At 21.9% G+C, this 27,855-nt stretch overlaps 1 protein-coding gene and 1 non-coding gene across 3 annotated transcripts; one reads left to right on the forward strand and one right to left on the reverse strand.

The window, feature by feature from the left end:
• Positions 1 to 212: 212 nt before the first annotated feature.
• Positions 213 to 24,262, reverse strand: LOC122859075 (CD151 antigen-like). 2 transcript variants are annotated; one of them, XM_044162430.1, is made up of 6 exons: positions 23,812 to 24,262; positions 6,597 to 6,819; positions 4,523 to 4,714; positions 2,044 to 2,217; positions 1,798 to 1,959; positions 213 to 1,578 (listed from the first exon to the last, which is right to left on the reverse strand). In XM_044162430.1, the coding sequence occupies exons 2-6, from the start codon at positions 6,714 to 6,716 to the stop codon at positions 1,432 to 1,434; spliced, it is 795 nt and encodes a 264-aa protein (XP_044018365.1). In that variant the 5' UTR covers positions 6,717 to 6,819; positions 23,812 to 24,262; the 3' UTR covers positions 213 to 1,431. The 2 variants fall into 2 exon arrangements, with proteins under 2 accessions (XP_044018365.1, XP_044018364.1); XM_044162429.1 differs by lacking the exon at positions 23,812 to 24,262 and adding an exon at positions 7,584 to 7,732.
• On the forward strand, positions 20,215 to 20,286 carry Trnam-cau. The gene has a single exon. It is a non-coding gene; the product is annotated as a tRNA-Met (tRNA).
• Positions 24,263 to 27,855: the final 3,593 nt, after the last annotated feature.

The raw sequence follows: 27,855 nt of genomic DNA on the forward strand, positions 1-27,855 counted from the left end.
ATAATATTTAATTCAATTTTTCAGTGTGGCCTTGATAGCTTAAAATTTTGTTGTGGAGATCTTGTTTGTAATGATTCAAAAATTTGTGCATTGTCTGAAAAAAAACACAAATACAGGGAATGCCGTGAATCAGATCGATCAAATTCTCCAGTATTTATATTTATTATTTTATTAAAAATAATAAAATTAATTTAGTTTATTAGTATCAATTAATTATTTATTAATTTTTCTCTTTAGTGTAATATTTTTCCTGCACGCAGTGAAGATCGAAAAGTTTGTTGTTCTTTAGAAGAATGTCCTGAAAAATATTGTAATCCTGATGTACCAGTATAATTATAATGCATTTTAATTAATTATTATCTATTTAATTTTTTCAAATAAAAATCCTTTTAAAAATATTAATTGTCAACTCAGCAAATAATAATAAATATTGTTAAAAAAATTTTAAATATAAATAAAAATTTATTAATTAAAAACATTAAATTTTTATCAATAATTTACATTAATAACAAAATTTTAAATTAATTTTATTATTATTCAGCCAATAGAAATTATTATTACAACAAATTTAAATTATTTTTATTTATTTGTTTATTTATTTTCTTTTTTATTACATAATTTTTATCAAAGGCACTGTTTTTATCATTCATTATTATAATTATTTTTTTATATACAGACAAGTAAAATGTAAATTAATACTACATTTATAAATACTATTTATATAATTTACATTATAATAATTATCAATCAATCAGTCATATAATATTTATCAAATTAATTTGTCAAATTAAAATCAAACAAAACAGGTAACTATTAATTATAAAAAAAAAAACCAATTTACCTACATTTTAATAATTATTTAAATATTTCAAAATTCAATTTAAAAATAGCTGATTATTATTATTTTTCTTTTTCTTATTATGATTTTTTATACTGAATAATTTTACTTTTTTTAAAAATTTTATTTTATATAAAAAATTAATTTTTTATTTACTGAAAATTTTATTATTAATATTAAAACTTCAAAATTTGATTAATTTTAATATACACAATTTTAATATAAATATTTTAATTTTTTATGATAATGGCAGTTATAATGACACTGCCAATTTTGAAGAAAAAAAAAAAAAACGCCAGCGTTATTTATATTTTAAAAATACTAATAAATTTTTATTTGACAATAAAAAATAAAATAGATATTGTAAAATAATAATAGACTTTAATTAATATTGTTTTCTATTTTTTTTTAAAATAATTATTTATATTTTTTAAATTATTTAGTTAATATTATTGGTCAATTTGATTGTGATTTATATCTGTTTGTCAAGTTATTTCATACTGTGCATATCTGCACAACATTTGACCATTATTATTATTGTTTATATTAATAATATTAATATTATTATTATATTCGTTGTGATAAAGTAACACTCAGTCATCAAAATCATGTCTTAATTTAATATAGAGACATGATCCAAGTATTATACCGAAAACTTCAAGAACAGATAGACCAAGTCCAACAGCTCCAAGTATTATTAAATGTTCTTTAGTTGTTTCCAAAAATTTATATATGCAACCCTGAAAAATATAAATAAATTTTAAAAAATTTACTTTATTTTTTATTTAATTTTTATTGATTCGAAAAAAAAGTAAATGATAGAAAAAATATTGTAGAAAATTTTATTTTTCTATAAAGCTAGATGTGATAAAAAAACAATTTAACAATGATATTTAAATTTATAATGCTATCCATTATTATTCAAGACAAGTTTAATAAAAAAAAACATAAAAACTTACAGTGTATTGTATATTTGATGGATGATCTCTTCTCCCACATAAAAGAGTTGGTGTTTTGCAACAACTATCAGGCACAACACTACCATCATGTTGAACTTTTTCATCTTTGTACCATTCACTTGCAAGCCAATCTTCAAATCTTCGTGCACCACAACATTTGAACTGTAAAAATTAATTAAAATTAATTATTAATCTCTCGATTAGCTATGTCGATTAATTTATACCAAAAAAATAAAAATTACTTACTTCAATTTGCATTTGATCAATGGCTTTTGTTTCTCTTGATTTTACGGAATAATTATCAAGGAATGTACGATTTAATGATTCCTTTAATTCTGGACCAACTTGTTCTTCGTGAATTCTTGCCAATACACCAACACCAGCTTCAAGTGCCAAAATTGTCATGACAACAAAAATATACTGAAAAATATAAAAAAGAAAATATTATTTATATATTTTAATACAACTATATAATAAAATTAATAATATTTTTTAAATTTGAAATATATTCTTGATACCAAACAAAAGTGAAAATAAAATTTTTATTCAATTAATTAATTATTGTTGTGAAGTTGTAATGCTGTCAATTTTATTCTATAGATATGAATCAGTGAATGACCTCGCAAATAATAACATCATGAAAATAAGATGATTATTTTATTATTATTTTTAGTTGTGTTAAAAATAAATTATTAGACATATCCGGTGAGTGTGTACAATTGTACAATTGTACAATGAACAACACCATCAACTCCATTTGTTTGTGGATAAAAAGTTCAATGAAAAAAATTCTATATATTACAATAAAATTTAATATAGAAAAAATTCATAAATAAATTGTCAACTTGGTATTTATTTATTTATTATTTAACAATGAATTAATTTAAAAAATATAAATAATTTTATCATAGATTTATAAATTTTTTATATAATTTTTAATTGACTTTGAATTTCATCTGTTTTTATTTTTATAGTAAAAAAAATTTTAGTTGAATTTTTAATTAATTAAATGTTTTAAGGGAATAAATAATTGTGTAAAGATAAATTAAAAATAATTTTTAACTGTGTATTGATTTGAAGAGTGTTAAAGAAAATTGTCTACTTGTTGATTTATTTTTTTTTTCTATATGAATTCGTCTATTTTTATTTATAGAAAAACAAGTGGATTACTGATAAAAATAATTACTTTTTTAAAAATATGTTAAAGTAATAATTTATCTTTTAGTGTAAATATATAGTATTATAGATCATGAATTTTATGAAAGAACGTGGGGCTTGATGTATATTTATTTATTAAATGATAAAAATGACGACATCATGATAATGGTGTGCAATAAACTGGTTGGTACATTTATCCACGTGTAATATTAATATCAATATGTATCTATCAACATTATGTTTTTATAATAATAATAATAACTAAATGTAAAATTCAACATGATGATGATGGGTTTGTGTATATAGCTTACATTGCAAGACCAAGTTTATAAGATAACTTTTTGTTTTTCCCGTTGGTCGTTATATGCCTAGAGCAACGATCGATTATGTTATCACCTCGTCAAAAATGATTTACAACACTTGACTACAATCTTGACACAATTTTATTTTTTGAATAAAAATATATAAATTGATTTTCAAATGTTTTCCATTGTATTTACTTTTCTATAGGTAAAGTTATTGGCAATTTTATGTAACAACATTATTTTAAAAATTATTTCATTCGAAATATTGTGTTGATAAATTTTTATGAATTTTTAATATACATTGAACATACGTCTTTTAAGTAATAGCAAATTTTGAGTAACTAAAAAAATTTGCAAACAGACTAGACAAATTGTTTGGAAAAAAAAAAAATTTTAAAACATACATTTATTTGTTAAATTTTGAGTGAAAAAAAATTTAAAAAATTTAAAAAATGGCATTTACGTTTTCCTTGATCTCCAATGCAAAGATATTAATTTATTGAAAATAAATTTAGAAATATAATAATACGTATATATAGCAATTTATTTAAATGATTTAATAAAAAAATAAATAATGATTATTTTTTAAATTTAAAAAATAATATTTATAAAAATATTTGGATATTTTAAATTGATGCATTATTTAACGACAATGCAATATTTGCAGAGTACAATGATGATTATTCCGTGACACCGGTTTGAATTATTTTCAAAGGTCAAACAGCAGAGTAAATATACACCAAGTAAAATTGTTGAATTTGCCAAAGTTATACATAAACACATGGTTACTGTGATAGACGCCCCGAAAATAAATATAATATAATACGCAAAAGCTAAAGTTGAAAAATTTAAAAAATAAAAAAAATAATAATATATCACAGCTGAGTTTCTTTATCTTGAACACGATGAAATATATATATACCTAAACATATGGTATTGAATTAATAGTCCTCAACATTATTATGGTAATTTCAAACAATCAATTACAAGAGTATTTTCTATGTATGTATATGTGTATGTACTTGATGCGACGAAATTACCTCGTTAAAGAGACAATATTCAAGACACTGTATGTACAGAAGCATTATCAGCATCCTTGACACAAGTCACAAACAAGGAAATTGAAAATCTAATGTACAAGATAAATTGCTCAATACAAATATCTCTTGGTAATATTTAAAATTGTAAAAATAAATATATAATTAAAATTAAAAAACATATTCAATAGTTTTTCATGAATTTAATTGAAAAAAAAAAATTACCAGAAGAAGAATACAACGATTCTCAGAGGAAACTCCCCCGCAACCAAGCCAACTTGCAATAATAGCCAATCCACCAGCAACAATGAGGGCGTATGCTAGAATTGGATAAATTGATGTTGCCATGAGTGATATGTAATTGTGCTTAGCAATAACTGTCCATACTCCTATTCCACCTACTATCAGTCCCGAAAGCTGTAACACAAAAAAAATTCATTCTCATCAATTTTTTACAATTTAAACTCATTTGAATTATTAATATTGTAATTTTAAGTTTTTTTTAAAAATAGTAAATAATTATTGAATAGTGTTAAATAATTTAAAAAATAAAAATATCAATGATTTTATAATTAGATAAATTTAATGAAAATGATATTAAAAAAATTTTAAAAAATAAACTTTATTTGCAGTTTAACTGTAAAAAAAAATTTATTATTATAATAATTAAATTAAAAATCAAACAGCTTGAGTTAAATTTAAGAAAATAATTACTAATATTTTTCGTTTTTTATATTTTTTAATTAAATAATATTCAATCAAGTCATGCTGAGTTTAAAATTAATTTTAGATAAGGATTTGCGCGAAAATAAATTTCTCTCCATTACTATTGTTACTATTTTATATTTTAACTAAAGAAACACTCTCAAAATATATAAAAAACTTTTTAATATATATAAAATAAATGATATTAAAAAAAAAAAAATAATACAAAATGATACCTGTATAAAAAAAAATTAAATATATAAAATTTTTTTTTATTTTTTTTATTGTTATTCTACGAGTGTGTGTTGTGTTGGTACTAATGAAATTAGATAGAATATAAAAATTTATTTTTCCAAGGTGTTGAGAAATAGAAAAGAAAATAAATATAAAAAAAAAAAATTTAAAAAGGATGACAGTTTAAATTATTTTTTTATTTTTATGACTCGACGGATTTTTATTTGAATTATTTCAATTCAAAAAAATAGAATGTAGGTAAACATAGGCTAATGAGGTCTTTATTATGACTCGATGATTTTCAAATACACCTAAATAAAATATTAAAATAAATAAACATGATATTCGTCACTTGATTTTTTTTATTCTTTCGAGTATGATGTATATATTTTTTTTGATTTTTTGATATTCCGTTTGTTTTATATGCGTGGGCATGATTATGCCCAAATTCCAAAAAACCAGTTTCTTTTCCTGTTCTATCATATCGTTTACCATCTATGGATATATTATTCGTCAAAAAATATATATATAGAAATTTATAATGTCTATATGTATTTTTAACGAAAATTTATTTAAAAAATTTGAAATTTCATTCATCAAAATTACTACTGTACTGTTCTGTATTTTAGATCTAAAAATTGCTAGATATTTTATTTTATTTATTTTTTTCAATAATTTTTATATATAAATGTCGATTATATTTTATCTATTGAAACAACTATTGAATCATTATTTTTTAAAATATATTAATTTTTAAAAAGATTGAAAATGCAAATACTATTTTGTATATTTTTTTTGCAAAAAGTATCAGGCAAATATCTCTCAGCATAGAACCAGGATAGAGATTAATCTTCACTCGTTCTTTGCCAGGAGGTATTTGCCTCAGAGCCCAATTGCGATAATAGTTAAGACAGTACAGTATATAGAACAGTAACATACCGAGTAAGGATCTATCTTTATAATTTTCATATCCTTAAATATTTTATTATATATATTGTATTTAATATAATCTTCATAATAACACAATTCAGTATTTTCAATACGGATTCGAACTCTTGCATACGTTAGCCAAGAAGTAAGTGCTTTTGCTGACTGAACCACAAGCTCATTCAATATTTCTTACCAACAAATTATTATTTATATACATATTTCTTAAATAATAATTTCAAAATTAAATAATTATTAACTGTTAAAATTTTTAAAACTCAAAAACTAAAATTTAATGATTTTAACATTAAAAATTTAAAAACTAAATATTTTTTAAAAAACAATTAACAATAAATAAATTATAAAAAATTAAATAAAATTACAAAATAAAAAATTAATTAAAAGCTATAAATAAATAATTTTTAAAACTTACAAATAATACAACATTGTATATATGAAGTACGTATTTTAAAAAATTAACAGAACAGCAACCATCATCTCTAGTTCTAATTCTATTTGATGTACCAGGTAATCTTTCCGAGCCTTTAGCCATTTTATTTGATATTTCAAAATCCTCTTCCTTATTATTTAAATCTTTTAATAAAATTCAAATCACCTCTGTTGTTTTAGGCTATTTTTTTACCTCTCCATGTCATCTGAAATCATATTAATATAATCATTAAAAATATTAAACACGAAACAATAATAAAATACAAAAAAAAATAGCAGTTTAAAAATAAAAAATCATTGCGCCTTCAACGAGTTTGTTTCAGGGTGTGACTCGTCATGTATTTTTTATTTCTTTAAATAATATCCTGATGTGTGGGCGAGTACTATACGATTTTGTATATACATAATTATATATGGTTATATACCAAGAAAATGAATATATATAAATAAAAAAAAAAAACATTTTATATACATATAAAGGGTCAAGATGTATTTTACTCTTGGAAATGTCGTCCTCGACGGGTGGTTTACCACGTATAATATAACATAAGTTCAAATAAAAATATAATAAAAAATTTACGTTAACATTTTGTGGTGTATTCTATAAATTTTTTATGTTTATATATATATCATTGTAGACAAAACAAATGTCTGATGTACATGAACATAAAGCAGAACATGAATTATAATTTTGTAAAATGTTTTTTTTTTTCAAATAAAATTAAAAAAACAATATAATCACTTTGTTTGATTGTTTGAAATTTAAACTATCAAATTAAAAAATTTCGTCACTTTTATATTGTTAATATTAATGTTAAATTACTCTTTAATGAATAATTAATAATTAAAACTAAATTAATAAAAAAAAAAGATTTAAAAAAAAATTATTTTCGAATAATTATAGTGTAATTATAAAATTAATATATTGATGATTTAAAAAAAAATACAACAATAATAATGTTAAACATACAAACATGTTTATAAAAAAATAATTCGAGTGATTTATAAAAAACTCGTGAGCACAAACGAGATAATACCGATAAAAAAAAAAAATAAAAAAAATTGAATAATTTTTTTATGAGTTTGACCAAACAGCTTGCTGGTTTAAACTCAACTGGTATTTGTGGCCAACAATCAGTTGATATATTATATGATCTGCAATATTCACATTGAAGCCCCATCGGTATCATCAACTCATCATATTTATTATTTTTTTATTTTCGATAGATTTGGCAATTGAAATTCATGTTAAAATTGATTATCAATAAATTAATTTATGAATTATATTTTGAATTTATTTATTCAATTGTTAATACATTTATTAATTAATAAATTTGCTTATTTATTCATTAATTCATTTTTCAATTTATTCAATTGTTTATCTATTTATTTATTTAATAATTTGATTTTTTATTTATCAGTTACTGATTTATTAACTCATTTATTTAATTATTTATTCCTTCATTTACTTCGATATAAAATCTTAACTCAATAATTGATTTATTAATTAACCAATTAATAAATTATATTTATTTTTATGTTTATTGATTAATTGTTTATTTATATATGAAAAAAAAAATTCAACAATTTCTATAAAATCAATTACAACGAATTAATTTAATTTATTTATTCAAGTTGAATAAAATTGTATAAAAAAAAATTGGTGTTTGATGACTATAAAATGTGTTGTAAAAATGACAAAATCACCTGGTTACTAATTCCATGGTCCACCTTTATAAATCTATAAAAAAAAAAAATAAAAATCAACTGATTCACTGAAATATTTCAATCCCGTTAAATCCGGTTAAAGTATATGTTACTTAAAAAAATAAAAAAAAAAAGATGAAAAAAATTCTGTGACATGTGGATTTAAATTTAATGAGGCTGATTTTGTTGTGAGATATAAATTTAATATTTATATATATATATATTACATTATGTAGCTGTTAATGTATACGTATACTAGTTAATGAATATGTTGAGATTGAGTAACATGTAGTTTATTAGTTCCCAGGAGAGGCATATCCTCATTTGTTCAATATTGTAACCCTAGAGAGGACAATTAACTAATCTAGTCAATCATTTAATTTATGCGTGTTAACCTTGCCGGACATTCACGCAAATAAATCCGACCCTCAATTCCTATTAACTTTTTCCTGTCTTGTTATGATATTATATTGTTTTACATATGTGAAAATAATATTTTCAAATGAAAATTCATTACACATTAATTACATGATTCAAATTAAAAATTCCAAAAAAAAAGAATGGAAAATAATTAATTATTTGCATTGATTTAAATTAATAGAGATGAATTATTTAAATAATCTAGTAGAAATATTTATGTTTCTTTTTTTATAATTATTTTAACAAGGTTTTTTTTTTTTTGTATATTTTGAAAACTTTTGTGTTTAATTATTATCTTGAGCCTTATAAAATTTTAGAGTATATTTATTTATTGTAAAAAAAAATTATTTTTGTAGTTCATTGACTTTGATATTTATAGATTTCGAAGGTTTCCAGTTCCCTCAAACAGTTATTAATATTTCGCGAGAATTAAAAATGGAAAAAAAAAAAAAAAAAATGTCTTAAGTTGTCCAGGTATAACGAATCTAAGCAACGAGTGAATTATTATTTTATAATCCATCAATATAACAAAAAATAAATAAATAAATTAATATATTTATCAAAAGGGTATTCTCGGCCAGATTTAGTGACACCGTGAACTATAAGAGACTGCGCTACTTTATTTATTTAACAAACGTTTCGGTTGAAAATCCATAATATGGATAATATTCAGAGAGTTTCGTTTTATATATTAGCAAATTTTCAGAATTTTCCAGTCACTCAGAGTGACACCATGATTACACCAATCAATAGCCCCTCGATATTTATCGTGAATTTATTTCAAATATATATAAAATAAAATTTATTATCAACAAAAAAAAAAAGAGAAAGAAAAACCAAAAAACAGTCGGAGATTCACACGAGTATTTTGGTTTTCCAGAATGTGATTTCACATGAAAAGTTTAACTTATGCAGCTGTTACCATTGAAATTGCAATCGAGAAAAACAGTAAAATATTGCAGTTAAATGCCAGCCAATTTATTGTATGCCTCATCAGCTTTTCAATCTCTCTTTGTTTGTTTACGAGCTTTATTTATAAAAAAAAAAATGTTACAAATTAATTCGTTGTAGTGTACACACACGAAAAAGCAATGTTTTTATTTTATAAATTTTCCAATGGATAAATATTTTTTTAATTTGTATTTCTAATATTGAAAAAAAAAACTGCACACAAAAAATAGATATTTATTTTTTAATTTCAAGCTCACTGATTTCTTTCGTGATATATATTTTTGTAGATAATTATTTTAATGAGGATTTATTATTAATTTATGATAAATAATTTGAAAATCATGTTGTTCATTTGCAGAGTATTATTATTATTGATTATTGGCAGAGGAAAAAAAATTGGTATGTGATGTAGGCGGATAATGATTTGAATATAATAAGGTATCAAAGGCCATCGGATAATCCCATCATCAATTCATCAGGCGATTTTGTTATTTTGGCTTTAGCAGTTGCGTATACTTGTATGACCATCGGATTACCACATGGCTCAACATTATACATGTGTTTGTATATCAAGAGAAATAATTAGATACAAATGTAACATGGCTTTTATATCAAGAGGTTTTTTTTCCTTATTAATCTCTTGAACTAAATTTAAAGCTCATCGAGTTATCGGTTAATATTTAAAAATATAATATCGCTATCATGCTGAAAATGATTATAATATTAACTTTCTTATAAAAATATGCCAAATAACTTATACCTCAATTATTAAATAAATTTAATAATTAAAAAACAAATTTATTGTTTAATCTATTTTTTTTTTTGATGTAATGTAATATATAAATTAAAAAAAATTTATCATAACAATATAGCTGATTTAATAATATTTTTATGAAACCTTTGAAATTATAATTTCATGAAAAACACAAAAAAAAATGTCAACAAGTTTGTTTGCATGAATTTTAATTTTAAAAAAATAATAATAATCACAATGATTTTTCTGATCAAATTTTTTAAATTTTAAATTATTATATTAACAATTGAAATGTAAAATAAATATATTTAGTAAATATTTTTTAAATTATAAAAATATTTTCAGAGATAAAATTACATCTACTTTTCTTTTTTTTTTTTTTGTATGAAAACTTTTCTCAGTTGTATTATCTTCTTCCAAGATTTTCATCTGTTATTCAAAAAATGTAATAGCAGGTTTTCTCTTTGACAAATCCGAAAGAGCTTTTTTATGAAACTTTTATAAAGTAATATCGTATGAAAATATTTATTCGAATCTTGAATTATAAATATAATTTTTAGTAAAATATTAAATAGCAATATCAATGGGCTTGTCATGCATATCAGTGGTTTTAAAGTGAGTAAAGGTGAGTGAAGATTTTAAATTAAGTGCATCACTATCGCATCTTCAACTTGAAAAAGATTATTTAATTTGCATAGAAATTTATCGTCTGTATTTGTGCTTCAGGCGTTTTTTAATATTTTAATAGCTCAGTCACGTTCATTTGCATTAATATATATATTTATAATATTTACCAGATAAAAAAGAAATTTAATAACTTTATCATTTTATTTTATTTATATTTAATATTTATATTTCATAAAAATTGGAATTATTATTTGTTTTTTTTTTTCATTTATTTTCTTTCATTTAATTTATTAAAAAATAATTTTTTATTTCTCAACTTTTTTCATGATATTATTAAGAAAAGTACAAAGATAGAGATTTACTTTTGAAAAATAAATACTTGAGAAATTCTATTAAATGTTGGACACTAAAGTTAAATTAACTTTTGTGAATATACATCTTCAACGTGTCAAAGTACTCAGCTTATACTTTGTTTAAATACTTGAAAAAAATTATTAAAAAAATTTTATCACGATTATATTTAAATTGTTTTATAATTTTAGGGTTTAAATATTTTTTTTTTCAAATTGATATTTAAGTATTTCGTTGTAAATAAATTAATGAAAAAAAAAATTATTTGTTGTTAATTTTATCAAATTTTTAATATTTTGAAATTGAACAAACATTATCAACTGTTAATAAAAAAATAATATAAAAAAGAAAAGTAAATAGATTATTTTTCTTATCAAAACTTTTCCATCAAAATAAAAGTTTTGAATAGAAACATCTTTACATTACTTCAGGGACATATTTTGACGAGTGGTTTTATTTTTTTCTTCTTTTTTCCTCTTCCTGTTCAAAGTGTAATAACAAAAAAATATAAAAAAAAAAATCTTTTTTGAAGATTTTATAAAAAAAAGAATAAGTCGAGGTAAAACTTGCAAGGCGCCCGACAACACTTTACTTTCAGTATGAATTCATCTTGCATATAAATTTATACACAACATTCATAGTAATTTAACTATTTATATTATTTTTTTTTTTTTTTTTTTTTGTATGAAAACTCTATTTTCCACTTTTCAATTGACCTCTATCGATAAATAGTAAACAATTTTCTAAAAAAAAATTAACAAACATCATCTAAGTATCTTGCATTAAAAGCATGGAGGTTTTTTTTTTTTTTCAAATGAAAAATTTATTATTTGTTAGAAAAATAATAGAAGCATAGAATTTATTATTTTTTAAATTTTTTGTTAATCAGATAAATAGTGTTTTTGTTAATTTTATATTCAATTTTATATTTAATTTTTTCATTATTCTTTAAATTAATCATTATGCATTTTTAATTAATTAATTTTCTACTTGTGAACAAAATATTTAATAATTAATTCATTCATCTATATACAAACAATAAAATGAAACATATAAAAATAATTTTATCCTTCAAATTTAAATATAAACCCCGCATTTAAAACAAATTAAAAAATACCAAATTTGATTATAAATTATATGCTCTCAATTTATGTAAAGTACATAGTGAAAACTATCAGGAAAATCATTAAAATATGAATAAATTGGTGAATATAATACAGCAGCTATACACCAGATGAATATATATATTAAACCAAGATGCACACGTGTGTTAAAATATACTTCATGTACCACATGCCTTCACAACAAAATTAGATCACTCATATTATAAAACTATGGCTTCTTTCAAATTTCAATTTACATTTAAAATACACACACACAGCTTATAATTATTGATTTAAATTGAAAAAATAAATAAATCAAGCTGTATATATTTATTTTAATTCAACAAGGATAAATCTTTTTTACATAATTTATTACATTTTTTATCTTTTGTTCCGATGGTATAAATGAAGGCACAAGTCCTCTTCCAACTCTTTTTTTTTTTGCTTTATTTCCTATCTCTCCCTTGCACTTTGACTATCATTATATATATTTTTTGAATTTTTTTATACTACTACTACTACTATCACGTTTATAATTCAACGTTTTCGTATTTTTTTTTCGATGCTTTTTAAAATACTAAAAAATTCAGTTCAAGTCTCATATAGAGATGATTAAAAATAAAAATAAAAAAACAAATAGTATATAAAATTAGTAAAGTAAAAAATAAAATCTAATGTTTGACAATAAAGAGAGAATTCGTGCAATGCATTTAAAATTTAATTGGGTATCTGACATAGAATTTTATACTGTGTACAATTTTATCTGTTTGTGTTGGTGTTTATATTCAATGATGGACATGGAATCTCATGTCAAAAAACAATGAAAAAAAATATCACGTGTTCTTGAAGAGTTGGATACTTTTGTTGATATATATTTGCTATTTATTATCCCTGAGTATCTCGAATGTGTCTTTGTTTTTTTACTATTTTTTTTGCAAGTTTACTCCAATCGAAACAATTAAAAAGATAAATAAATAAAACATTATCTAGGACATTTTGTAAATTGTTTATGTCTAAGATATATCTATTTATATAAACAATTTTAATGATGATGATAATGAAATTAATAAATGTAATTTAGATAAAAATTTAATTGAATATTTATTATTATATTTTTTATGAAATGAATAAAAAAATTAGGTTAAATTATTTTTTATTCGTTTGAAAATTATTATGCAATTATCTTACACTCGAGAGGAGAAATTACTGACTAGATAAAATTTTTTAGAGCTAAAAAAATGGAGATAAAAAGAATAATTGCGATTAAAAAGTAAAATTATTTTTAGCATACGATATCAAGATGAAAAAGATTTGATTAATCCAATAATTATTAATAATTTTTTTTTATGAAAATTGAACATGTATTACTAAAATAATTCATCAGAATAAAATTAGTTTTTTAAATTAAAAAAAAATAGACAAAAGGCTAAAAAATAAATAAAATATTTCTACAATTCAGCGATATTTAAAAACGAAAAAAAAAATATGTATTTAGTTGAATACACTTTATAGAATTCAAATAATAAAAAAAAAAAATTATTCAAAATATTTCGTCAATTAATTTAAATATAAATTATTAAATTAAGATTTCAAATTATTTAAATTTGCAAACACAGTGCTACCGACAATTAAATAAATTATTTCGAAACTTAAAATTATTTTGTAAAACTATGAATATATATTTTGTAGTGTAGTTTGAACGCATGTATAGAATGTACATGTTTAAATATACATACATGTACACATTTGCACAGTGTATATAACTTGAAAGTTAATACATTGTATAGTTGTCACCCGAAGGTATTCATACTAAATATATATACTCCAAGGCTTTTGTATTTGTTGGCTATATCAAAATGTTTGCGTGACTCGAAAACGTTTCTCGCCTTTCAGCATGTAAATATATATAATACACAAGTCATCTGTAATTTATTGATATACATATACATGAACCATGAAACAGCTAGTTCATATATACACCTATGCTATATATTAATATATTATATATTTTGTAAATAATTTTATCAGTATATACACTTTTCTCTTTATCTTTTTTATTTTTTAAATCATCGCAATGACCTAGATAAATGTTTTATATTTTGCTATGCGTAATTACATAAATATTTTTCAAGCTATGATGATTTTCTACTAATACTTTTACCAACAGCTTATTTATAATATGAAAAAAAAAAATAGACTTGAAATTGGTCATGGAAAAATGAATAAATTAAATATTTTTTGAAGGGAAAATTCAGCATTTTTTGCTGAAGGTAATATTCGTTAAATAAAATATTTCTCAATCAAATTTTCATGAAATTACGCTTCTAATATTTAAACGACACATAAATAAAAAATATCCGGAAAACAAAAAAATTTATTTACCTCATTGATGGCAGTTTTTTATGAAAACAAAAAAAAATAATTTATAAATTTTTATTATTTTTTTTTTTTTGGTTTATTTATCACAGTAAAAAATGTATAAAAAAAATTAGATCTCTAAACCTCTCAAGGTGGTTTTTAAAATTATTTTTTTTACTAATTCAAATATATATTTTTACTATGTGTCGAGAACAGAATTTTACTCTGTACAGTATTGAGCAAAAAAAAAAATAATAATAATAAAATATACGAGGCTATAAAGAAAAAACATACTTTGGACTTAAAAGCTTTATAAAAAAAAAAAAATAAAATAAAATATATATGCTTTGAATGTGTTTTTATACAGCCAAATACTGTAAATTGATACGACAAATTTCTGCAGATAAAACTAAATAATAATTAAAAAATTTAAACAAAAAAAAAAAAGCTAAATAATATGATTGCAATTTATTTTCTTCAACCACTTTGATCTTTCTCGTTTTTATTTTGCAAACTGTATATTTTTTTTTCATATTAAAATTTAAATGCAGTTTAATAAATATACAGATGTTTATTTTAATGTATAAATTTACCTAATTAAAATTCATTTGAATGATAATATACAACTTGATACTACAACAATAGACTATTTTCAAATTTTGTGTTTGCAAATTTTCATGCATCTTGACTTCGTGTCGTCAGTTTTCAGCTGAACTAATTATGAATTTAAAATAAAATTATCTAAACATTATATTTAATTAATATCATATTTTTTATAATTTACAAAATTTTTCATTTATATTTAATTGTTTTTTATACTAATAGCAATATTGAAATATTTCTACCAAAAATATTTTCAGGAGTTTTTTGATAATTACTCTGTGCTTTCTCGGAATTGATCCAATTAAAAATATTATAATTAAATGTAGATATAATGCAATTTAAATAATATAAAATTCAATTATAAAAAATATAAAATTCAATTTTTAAAAGATTGCTTTTTATTCAATCAAAAAATGTCAATAACTGTATTTTTTTTTTTGTAATTTATTTATTTATATAAAACACTTTTCATTCATTTTATTTCATTTTCTCTTTCATCTGTGACATAATCATATACGTGCTGTATACAAATAGAAGTTAAATTCCACAGCTGGCTTGATGATACATCACAGAGAAACCATTGAGAACAGTTCGTGCTCCGGATTTCGAAGCAAAGATAAGAAGCTATTTTACAAACGGAAATTAAAATCCAAAATTGAGTTTCAATGCCGACGAATATTTGTCACATGATACATCTATGAATACAAAATTTAAATGACAATTGAAAATGCTAATAATTAATTTAAAAATGAATTTGTCATTATTGTTTTTTCGTCTCATCAAAAGGTATTATATTTTATTATTAAAAAAATAATAATATATATATAAAAACATAAAAGAACATTTGATTTATAAAATTTAAAAAAAGGAAATTATTTTTTATATCCAATATGTGAATAATTTAAAATGGCATATTGATGAAAATGCATGATAAATGATCTGTAATATATAAAATAGAAATTTTTTTATTTTTAAATAGTGAATTTAGCCACATGTGTTTAACCAAAGTATATCTTGATAATAACTATATTGATTTGCGATAAATTTCATCCTACTTATTCTACCATCGTCATGTAGCATCGTCTCTTATATATTATATTATTTTCAAAAGGATCACCTCACGTACCAGGTGATATCCTTTATGTATTATATATGTGTTCATTTTTTTTTTTTTTTTAAATATTTTTTATATTATAATATAGTATTGTTAACGACCGATATTCAGAACAATTTTGCATATGAAAATCATTCACACACCCCCACAATGAAACCTACGTAAACACATCACGTTGGCAGATAAATAACCCCGCAACGTAGGATGTATGTATATAGGTATATAAATTATTAACTTCACATCAGGGTCATTTACGGAAACGACTCTTGCTGCACAACCTTATTTGAAAAATCATTGCTTAAATTTTATTTTTTATTTTATTTTTTTATGTTTTAATGGTATGGTTCGATTTGAAAAAGAGATTCGTGATTTTTATGCTGGGTAATTGGTTATCGACGTTTTTGAATAGGGCTGTTTTATCACTGCTTGAATGGAAATTTATTTGAAAAATATTTTACCAAGTTAATAGATGAGCTTTGTATATATCTAATCAAATTAATTTCTTGAAAAAATGCCAAATAAATTATTCCTCAATTATTTCAATAAATTTAGTAATTGAAAAACATAAATTTATTGTTTAATCAATTTTTTTTTTTGATGTAATGTAATATATAAATTTAAAAAAATTTATCATAACAATATAGTTGATTTAATAATATTTTTATAAAACCTTTGAAATTATAATTTCATGAAAAACACAAAAAAAAATGTCAACAAGTTTGTTTGCATGAATTTTAATTTAAAAAAAATAATAATAATCACAATGATTTTCCTGATCAAATTTTTTAAATTTTAAATTATTATATTGACAATTAAAATATAAAATAAATATATTTAGTAAATATTTTTTAAATTATAAAAATATTTTCAGAGATAAAATTACATCTACTTTTCTTTTTTTTTTTTTTGTATGAAAACTTTTCTCAGCTGCATTATCTTCTTCCAAGATTTTCATCTGTTATTCAAAAAAATGTAATAGCAGATTTTCTCTTGACAAATCCAAAAGAGCTTTTCTATTAAATTTTTCATAAAATAATTATTTTAATAAACAATATTGCATATTATATATAATAAAAATTTTATTACACAAAACCCTTTTTTAATTTATAAAAAAAAAAATATTAATAATAATAATTTTGCTGATAAAATACATATCAATCAATTATAAATCATTTCTACTGGAATATGAAAAATTTAAATCATTTAATATATCCATCAATTCATGTTAGCTGTCACGCACATAAAAATTTCAAAAAAAAATAAAATTATAAAAACACGTGGTTTGATATACATAATATTTGTGAGAATATCGGTTAATAAATAATAATTTTTTTATTTATATACACCATAAAAGGATTGAGGTGCAACGACCTTGCATACATGTATATATAAATAAAAAATATCTCGATATATAGGAACGATCGACAAGTCCACCGTGCGCACATCGTAAAAGACGGACAATTAGGATTTAATATATGCATGAGTGAAACTAACGAAGCCGCGCCACTTTCTACGTTAACGAACATCAGCCTCAGGTAACATGTAACAACATATACAACACACCAACATCTTGCCATGATGATATATATCTTGAGCAAGTATTTAAACTCACCAACTATCAGCCACAATATAAATACCACTTTTATTAACTTCAGTATATTTTTTTTTTTTTCCTTTTTTCAATTTTATTATTATGATTTGTTTTTTTTAATTTTTATAATCTTGTTTGATATATTTTTTAAATCGCAACTGATACTCTTTTTATTTCACTCTTGTATTTAATTTTTATTATTTTTAAATTTCATATCAAGATTAACAAGTGTGAGAATAAATTCCTGAAAGTGATGGACTAAATTTATTAATTTATTTTTTATCAGGATCAAAGTCAGATGGATAAAAAAACAATTATTATATATAGATTCGATCGAGTATTAATAAATTATTTTGCAGATTTGAAATTTAATTATTATTTTAATAAAACTATAAATATTTATTGCGTAACAAAAAATTGCAATAGATTTAGTTTGTTTTTTTTTATTTTATTTGACATGAGAATTTGTGGGGTAAACTTCCGATATATCAATTCGAGGAAAATAGAATTAGCCATAAATTTTTATTGTATTCAGCTAAATCTCTTTTTTTTTTTTTATTGCTGGTCGTTGGTATGTTTTTTAGACTCCTGGAGTGACACAGGAAATTGCACCACCCTTGGTGGCTAGAAAAGTAACAGGTAACTAAAAACACTTAATTTTTTTAATTATATTTAAAATTAAATTATAAATAAAAAAAGCTTTTTATGAAATTTTAATTTAAATATTTAAATAAACAAATTGAAATAATTAAAAAGATAAAAACAAAATTACAAGTGATGTTAAAAAATAAAATTAGTCGAATGATTTTTTGACTATTAGTTTATTTTATTAAAATTTAAACAACTTAATAAAATAGTTGATAAATAATTAAACAAATAAATAAATTTTACGTTTAGAAATTTTGAAAATAAAATTAGTCATTTATATAATTTAGATAAAAAAAAAAAACACTGTGTTTATTTATTTTAATGATATTTGAATAAATATTTGTCTCGCATGTTTATTAAGCTTCATGTCTTTTTTCACTTAAAAATATTACAGCTAGATAATTTTTTGCTATATTAAAATAATAAACAGAAAAATAATATCGAGGTAAATTGGTTTTTAATGTAACAAGTATAATTATATATACAACTTTCAGATATAAGGAAAAGTGCGAGAATTAAAAATATATATTATATACCGTAAATATTATTTACTTTTTTTTTTTTTTTTTGTACCTGAAAAACAGGTGCCACCAAGGGTGCCGCACCCATTATCTGATTTTTTTTTTTTTTTTCCAAGTAGTTGGTTATATTGTCTATTCAGATCTCTTCTTGTATAAAATCACAGGGTGGCTAGGTATTCATCAAGAATTTTCTAAACTCAACGTAAAATATATATATTCGGAAAAAAAAATAAAAAAGAAAATACCAGCTGAGCGTGAATTTTACTAGTAATTAATTCATGAATTTAAATTTTAATTTACAATAATTTTTAAATCAAATTATAAAAATTCAATGTTTGTTTGTTCATAAAATATTTCTTGTAAAATTTTTTTTATTTTCATTCACTGAGTAATAAAAAAAAAGCTATGTATCCATTGCAATATTTCTATGAATTTTTTAAACGATGAAAAAATTAAAAATTTAATAAAACAGCCGGAATTTTTTCATGTATATTTTTTTTTTTCAATTCAAACTTATAAAAATTAAAAATTTAATAAAACAGCCGGAATTTTTTCATGTATATTTTTTTTTTTCAATTCAAACTTTTTTACTATAAAATTAAATTTAATTAAATTTAAATAAATGAATCTGCATTAATAAATAAATTCAAATATTTTTATAAAGAAAAAAATTAATTTAAAAAAAAATTGTTTATTAAAATTTTTCATTTTAATATTTGACTTTAATTTCATAATTTTAAATAAATCAAATGGCTATCAATAAATCATTAAAAATTAATTATTAACCAACTAAATAAATAACTAAAAATACCAAATTTAATGTAAATTTATTTGCGCTTTCATTTTAACAAATAGCAGAGTGGCGCAGTGGAAGCGTGCTGGGCCCATAACCCAGAGGTCCGTGGATCGAAACCATGCTCTGCTAAATCCAATTATTTTTTTTTTTTAAAATACAAAATTTATTAAATCATTATAAAATAATAACAATATAATTTTTAATTAATACCACAACCACAAATTCCATCGTGATGATCAAAAGAAAAAAAAAAAAAGAAATCTCCACGATAAAAAAAAGCAAAACGTAATGAAAGAAATTTTGTATTTTAATGAAAAATAAATTGCTAATATTTATTTTGTATATTCTAAATATGGAGTGTTTTAATTGGCAGTGGCACGAGTTCTTATTTATACGATCAAATTTGCATTTGTAAGGAAAAAAAAAGAAATATAAATGATAAAGAGTAAAGACCATTGAATTGTTGCAAATGTGTTGCCGGATTGTAGATATAGTTACGCGAGTTAAAGCGCCTTCCTTTTACGGAAATAAAAAAAACCCTTATGGTATATTTAATTCCAACAACTTGAATTGGATAAATCGAGTCTCGAGACATTGCATATCGCTAAACACAAATGCATAAAATATATGTATCTTCTTCGTTTGATTGTATGAAGGACGAAGCGCACACGCGACTCTTTTACTTTTGCGGATCGATGTTACGTTTAATTGATCCTTTGTTCACCCAATCTGTATTTTATAATATACATTCGCAGTATCATTACAATATTATTTTGACATTAAAGAATCCACAGATATATACTATTATTTTCTATTTTTTTTTCTAATGGCTCTGTCGAGACTTGATTTATCAACTCGAAAATTTAAATTTATGCGTTTGAGTTAAATAACAAGATAAGAATTTATTTTCTTGATCAAAGTTCTAGGTTTTATTATTTTTTACTTTGAAATGCTATTGTGAGGTTGATTTAATTATATTTAAACTTAGATAAACGTCATCTTGATTTAAAAGTTTTTTTTTAATTTTTTTTTTTTAGTTATATTGATTATTTTAGATTTTTATTAAAGAGTTAACGAAATGTCAAACTTTGTTGTATAATTGTTTTGGGTTTTAGTTTGAGAATAAATATATATAGGGACTTTAAAACTTTTGTTTGAAATTTTTTGTTTAATTTATTTATTGACTTTATGTCTATCAAAAATTTAAAACTAATAATTGATTTTGTCATGGTTGATTTTAATTAAAACAAAGAATTGTATTAGTTATTATTTTAAAAATTATTTAGTAATTTTTTTTAGCTTCTTTTAATAATTGTTAGGAAAAAAAAAATATTTAAAAAATTGAATAAACATAATTAATCATTTTTTTTTAAATAATAAAATTATTTTTCAAAAAATTCTTTAGATTTTTAAATAATCCTCAGATCTTAATGATTTTTTTAATAATTCTTTTGATGATTAAAAAAGAAAAAATCTTTGTAAAATTTTCTCTTTTTAATTTTCAAAAATTTATAATAATAATTTTTTAAAATTTATTTATATTTTTTTTTGGTTTTAAAAATACGACACGAATTGAAAAGACAGAATGATGACATAAATTTATGATGACTTGGCATCATGATATTGAGAGTAGTCTCGAGGGTGGTTTTATTTTTTTTTTTTTTCAATTTTTTTGTTATTTTGTCATTTTCATTAGAGAGTTCAATGTGGGTTAGTTTGCGATGTCATTTTGAAATTCAGTCTATATACACTTATAATCCCTAGACGTTGAAAAAATTCCCCCGAGGGATGGGTTAATTTTTTTTTTCGTTTTTTTTTTCACTCTTTACAAGAGTCTTTAGCTCCTACTTTCTGCTACTCAAGTTTTTACAAAAAACTTTGTATTTTTTTTTTTTTATTCAACTTATTTCTTTTTCTTTATTATTTTTTTTTAATTAATCGTTTGACAGTTGTTTTTTTCTTTCGTCTATTTTTCTCATTTTTTAACACGGTAATTTTATAATAATAAAAGTATAAGTTATATTTTTTTTTTCTGTACAAATCATTTATCATTAATACAGAGAAAAAGAAAAAATAAATGTTTTAATTTATAACATGATCTCAATTTTTATTTGACAAAAAAAAATATGTATAAAAATAATTTTTTATCTCTAACGTTTGATAAATTTTTTTAATCTGATAAATTACTTCTTTTATAATAGAAATAATTTCTACTATATCAGTAGCGTCACTTTTATAACAATTCAGCAAGAATTTATTCGCAGTGAATTTTCATTTAAAAAAAATACAACTCCGCAGTTTACAATTCATGTATAATAAAAAAATAAAAAAGTTAATGAACGATTTAGTTATTCATTTTATAATATTATAATTTTCCATGTTAACAACTGATCGACTAAATCATTATCAAGATTTGTAGTTAAAACTTTGATAGAGCTTTTACGTATTATATTATATTTATTTTCGGGGCGTCTATCACAGTAACCATGTGTTTATGTATAACTTTGGCAAATTCAACAATTTTACTTGGTGTATATTTACTCTGCTGTTTGACCTTTGAAAATAATTCAAACCGGTGTCACAGAATAATCATCATTGTACTCTGCAAATATTGCATTGTCGTTGAATAAATATAATAAATATATTGAATTGCATCAATTTAAAATATCCAAATATTTTTATAAATATTATTTTTTAAATTTAAAAAATAATCATCATTTATTTTTTTATTAAATCATTTAAATAAATTGCTATATATACGTATTATTATATTTTTAAATTTATTTTTAATAAATTAATATCTTTGCACTGGAGATCAAGGAAAACGTAAATGCCATTTTTTAAATTTTTTAAATTTTTTTTCACTCAAAATTTAACAAATAAATTGATGTTAAAAAATTTTTCTTTTTTTTCAAATAACTTGTCTAGTCTGTTTGCAAATTTTTTCAGTTAATCAAAATTTGCTAATACTTAAAAGGCGTATGTCTAATGGGTTAAACATTAATTAAAATTTATATCAACGCAATAATATTTTAAATGAAATAATTTTTTAAATAAAAAAAATAGTATATTTTTCGAAAGACTAATTAGCTTACAATACATATTTGTATTTATTTAATAATCGAGAATAAAAGGTCGTGCAGTAATAATAATAAAAAAAATAAAAAATAAATAAAAAAGTTGCCGGAAGAAGTGCATGTTGCATGGAAAGAGATCACCGTGTCACATAGAATAGTGGTAATCTTGCCAGAGTTTTCATATTTTTTTTATTCTCGTTTTATATTTTTATTTTTTGCATTCATGGTCGAGAGAAGCAACTGCTTTACTGTTCATAATACTACGATGAAAACGAGTAGTGCATAATTGTGTTGGTGTATGACGAGAATGAGCAAGTAATGTATATGACTTTTGTTAGAAGAACAACTATATATGTATATAAAAATAAAATTGCGGAAGTTGTAAAGACAAAAGACAAAACTAATATAATACATATTATAGCTAGCTAAGTAAATAACTATCATATTTTTTTTTCATATCACATAACAACACGGTTTTATATACTTATTAAAAATAAACAAACAAAATTATAATTAATACATCAACCAGTGTTTATATCACAACAATATTATTTTATAAATTTTCTTAGCAACTCACCAATTTTTTATATTCAAATTTTCATCCGTCAATTACTGAATTATTCCTCAAATCACTCTGATAATTTTAACTCAAAAAAAAACAACCAAAAAATTATATTTAAATTCATTAAAAAATAAATTTTTCTACACACTTAAAAAAAAAACACTTTTGTTTATTACAACGTACTCCAATTAAATCACAAATTAATCACTTGAAAATATTTTTAATCAAAATAGTTTAAACAAATTTTGGAGTAAAAAAAAATTTTTTTTCTAATTGTAAAATATTGTTTATTATTTAATTAATAAATAAAAAAATTTATCGTATTTTTTTGTTGATATTTTATCGTATGATTTATGATGAAATAGAAAATATTGTCACTTTGAAAATTGATGAAATATGAGGAGTGTTAACGGTGCGAGTGCCGGAGCAAGACTGAAGCATACTGACTGAGGCACTGACAAACTCTGGAACTGGATGAGAATGGACCAGCATGCGACTAAACTATAGGTATAATATTAAACACAGGTAAACATAGGTAAAAGTTTAAAACTCGTATATCTTTTTTATTTTATATTTTTTGCCAAGATTTAAAAAATATCACGTCAATTTTTTGTTTGATTTTTTTTTTATCATTTTTAAAATGTTTGCTCGTGTCTTGAGTAACATCTTGCATCATAAATATATGTAAAAAAACATAACTGTCGACTAAAGTCAACAAGCTTGAATAAATAATAATTATTATCACTCGAAATAATAATTTTATAATTATCAAATTATGAGAATGAATTTTTAAAGTTGATTATTTTAATATATTCGTTGGCAAGTAAATAATCAAAATTGCCAAAAAAAAAAAAAAGCACGAGGGTATTTAAAATATTATCTTTTTTTTTTTCAACGTTGAGAACGATTAAAATAAATAAAATACGCCCATGATGATTAGTTATTTAGATCAACGCTAAATAATTTATTCAATTTGAAAAAAAAAAAAAATTTCAATAAATTTAAATTGTAATTTATTTGTTTTTTTAAACACACCAAAAAATTTAAAAAAAATAAATTTATAAATATTATTTAAAATAAAACTAATTATTGTTTTTTACATTATAATTTAATTTATTATTAATATTTTTTTTTTTGGATTATTTAAATTTTAAGCTGGAATAAGTGAATTAAAAATTAGTAATTTTTTTTTTTGAATAATTAATTTGACATGTAATTAATTAATTGCCTAAATAGAAAGTCAAAATTAAATCAACGACAGTTTTTTTTTTAATTCAATATTTTTGTTTTTATAAATTAATTATTGTTGTAAGAAAAATATAAAAACTTGAAAATTGTATTTTAAATTATTAAGTGATAATATTAAATTGAGAAAAAAAAAAAGAAATTCAAGAATTATATTTAAATCCTCCAACACAAGAATATACATTTTATCGAAGAAATTTAAAAAATTTATTATTCATTTAAAATAATAAAAAAAAAAACATATAAATTACCTGTCAAAATAAAAATTGTTTTGCATGGTTTCATAAATTTAATGTTCTAGAATAATAATAAAAATGTGCGGTAAACTGAATAGAATATGTATAAACAGTTTTATGTGTTGTTAAAATAAAAAAAAAATGAAAAAAAACTTTAAAAATATATGCAGACGTTAAAAAACTGCATACTGTACTTTAATGTGTTTAAATTGAACATTAAAATTTGTATTGTAAAACTTATATATTATTTGTTATTTAATTATAATTTTTAAATGACAAAACAAGTCTAATAAATACTTTTTTTTTTTCAATTTGATAAAAATAATATCTTCTCCATTTTTTATAATAGCTTCAAACTCTTGGCGTTCAGATTCTGATATTATAGCCCAAAAGTCATCAGCATTAATTCAGAGCACAAGTCAGAATAAATTTTAGGTGGAGGAAGGTCAATCATTGTAGAAAAATAGAGGAATTATTTTCAGTTGAAGAAATGGCGGAGAAAAGTTGGAGAAAGGTGGAGAACAGTTGGAGAAAAGTCGGAATAAATTTTAGGTGGAGAAAGGTTGGAGTTGATTATTTATTAATCAATTACCCAGGTAGAAACTAATGTCAATTTGCCGAGGAGTACACAGCCAGCTAGAATACATTTTAATTTATATGCATATAGTAATTTATTTATTAAACATAAATTAAAATGTATTCTAGCTGGCCGTGTACTCCTCGGCAAATTTGTCGACCGATACGTATTAGAAAGGTGTTTGTACAAACAAAATTCAGATATGACGTATACAGATGATGATCTGATTGAGTGGTATGGTGATGCCTATCTATGACTGCTATACGCCATGGAAAACGGCCCTCATGGAATTATAATATATGGAAAATTTGAAGATAAAGATCATCAGACAATGGTGCATGAATTTCAAGAAAAGGTATGCAACGTCAGGAAATAATAGAGACGTCAAGGTCAATGCGGGGACAATTTCCGGACTTCTTTCGGGTATTTAAGATATTTTCCATTTTCTGTCATATTATAATTACACGAGATTGATTATTCAAAAAAATTAAATTTGCAACAATAATCTAATTATGAATTTAAAATCATGAATTTTCAAGAAAGTGCAGGTTCAAGTGAATCAAGTTCAAGTGTTATCCAACCAGTTCGTAGGGGCATTCAACCACAAAGTGCAGATAAACCACTTTTTGATCAAATGTATGATTTACCTGAAGGAAAAAAAATTTTAACTATCAGTGAGTAATAAATTTATAAAATTATTTATTTTTGTATAATTCCCAGGCAGAAAATAATGTCAATTTGACCTCTCTGAAGTCAAATTGACGTCAAATTGACATTATTTTCTACCTGGGTTGGCTTTTTTTTATTTATTTTTTAAATTTAGACTTTTTTTGATTTTTGTAAATTAATGGAATTAAGAGCGAAAAACATTGTCACACATGATAATGTATATATATATATAAAAACATTTTGTAATGATTTATTTGTTTTTTTACAAACACCAAAAAATTTAAAAAAAAAAAAAAATTTATAAATATTTTTTTGAAATAAAACTAATTATTGTTTAGCATAAATTTAGAGCACAAGTCAAAATAAATTTCGGGTGGAGAAAGGTCAATCATTTTAGAAAAATAGAGGAATTATTTTCAGTTGGAAGTCTGAGAAAAGTCGGAATAAATTTTAGGTGGAGAAATGATGGAGAAAGAGTGAAGAAAGGATGGAGAAATTAGTCCGCCATTTCTCCAACCATGGGTCATTTTCGGAAAAAGGTGGAAAAAAGTGGAGAAAAGGTAGAGATATGACGGAAAAACGACGGAGAAATATTTTCACCAGGGATATACTTGAAAATAATTGTCATTTTATTCAAGTGTAATTAAATATTGTTTGTGACTAATTTATTGCCTGGGTATATTTGTTTGAAAGATAAAAAATTCACTGAAATTAATTAATCAATCACCCAGGTAGAAACTAATGTCAATTTTCCAAGGAGTACACGGCTAGCTAGAATTCATTTCAATTTATGTTTAACAAATAAATTGCATATCATATAGTAATTTATTTATTAAACATAAATTAAAATGTATTCTAGCTGGCCGTGTACTCATCAGCAAATTTGTCGACCGATTTGTATTGGAAAGGTGTTGGTACAAACAAAACGCAGATATGAGCTACACCGATGATAATCTAATGGAGTGGTATGCTGATGCCTATCTATGGATGGTATATGCCATGGAAAACGGCCCCCATGAGATTATTATACATGGAGATATTGAGGATCCACAAGTCATTAAAAACTGGACCATAAACTTCAAAACGAGATATTCAAAGTCAAGAAATTATCAAGACGTTAAGGTCAATATGGAGACAGTTTTTGAACTTCTTACAGGTATTTAAAAAACAAAGTTTAATATTTGAAATTTGAATAATTTAATTTTTTTTAAGTATCAACGTTTTTTGAAAATAAATAAAAATTAAAAAATGGGTATGAATAAATAAAAAGCGAAAAACACGGTCCCCCGCACTGTCTCTCATGAATGTGTATATCCAAAGATCCGTTTATCA

Source organism: Aphidius gifuensis, linkage group LG6 (assembly GCF_014905175.1).
Source record: "Aphidius gifuensis isolate YNYX2018 linkage group LG6, ASM1490517v1, whole genome shotgun sequence".
NCBI classification, from domain to species: Eukaryota; Metazoa; Arthropoda; class Insecta; order Hymenoptera; family Braconidae; genus Aphidius; species Aphidius gifuensis.

Excerpts from the sequence above, each read along its gene's own strand:
- LOC122859075 (XM_044162430.1), bottom strand. The coding sequence starts at position 6,716 with ATGGCTAAAGGCTCGGAAAGATTACCTGGTACATCAAATAGAATTAGA. Across the intron at positions 4,715-6,596 it reads TATACAATGTTGTATTATTT|CTTTCGGGACTGATAGTAGG; the intron begins GTAAGTTTTAAA and ends TTTGTGTTACAG. Across the intron at positions 2,218-4,522 it reads ATCGTTGTATTCTTCTTCTG|TATATTTTTGTTGTCATGAC; the intron begins GTAATTTTTTTT and ends TATATTTTTCAG.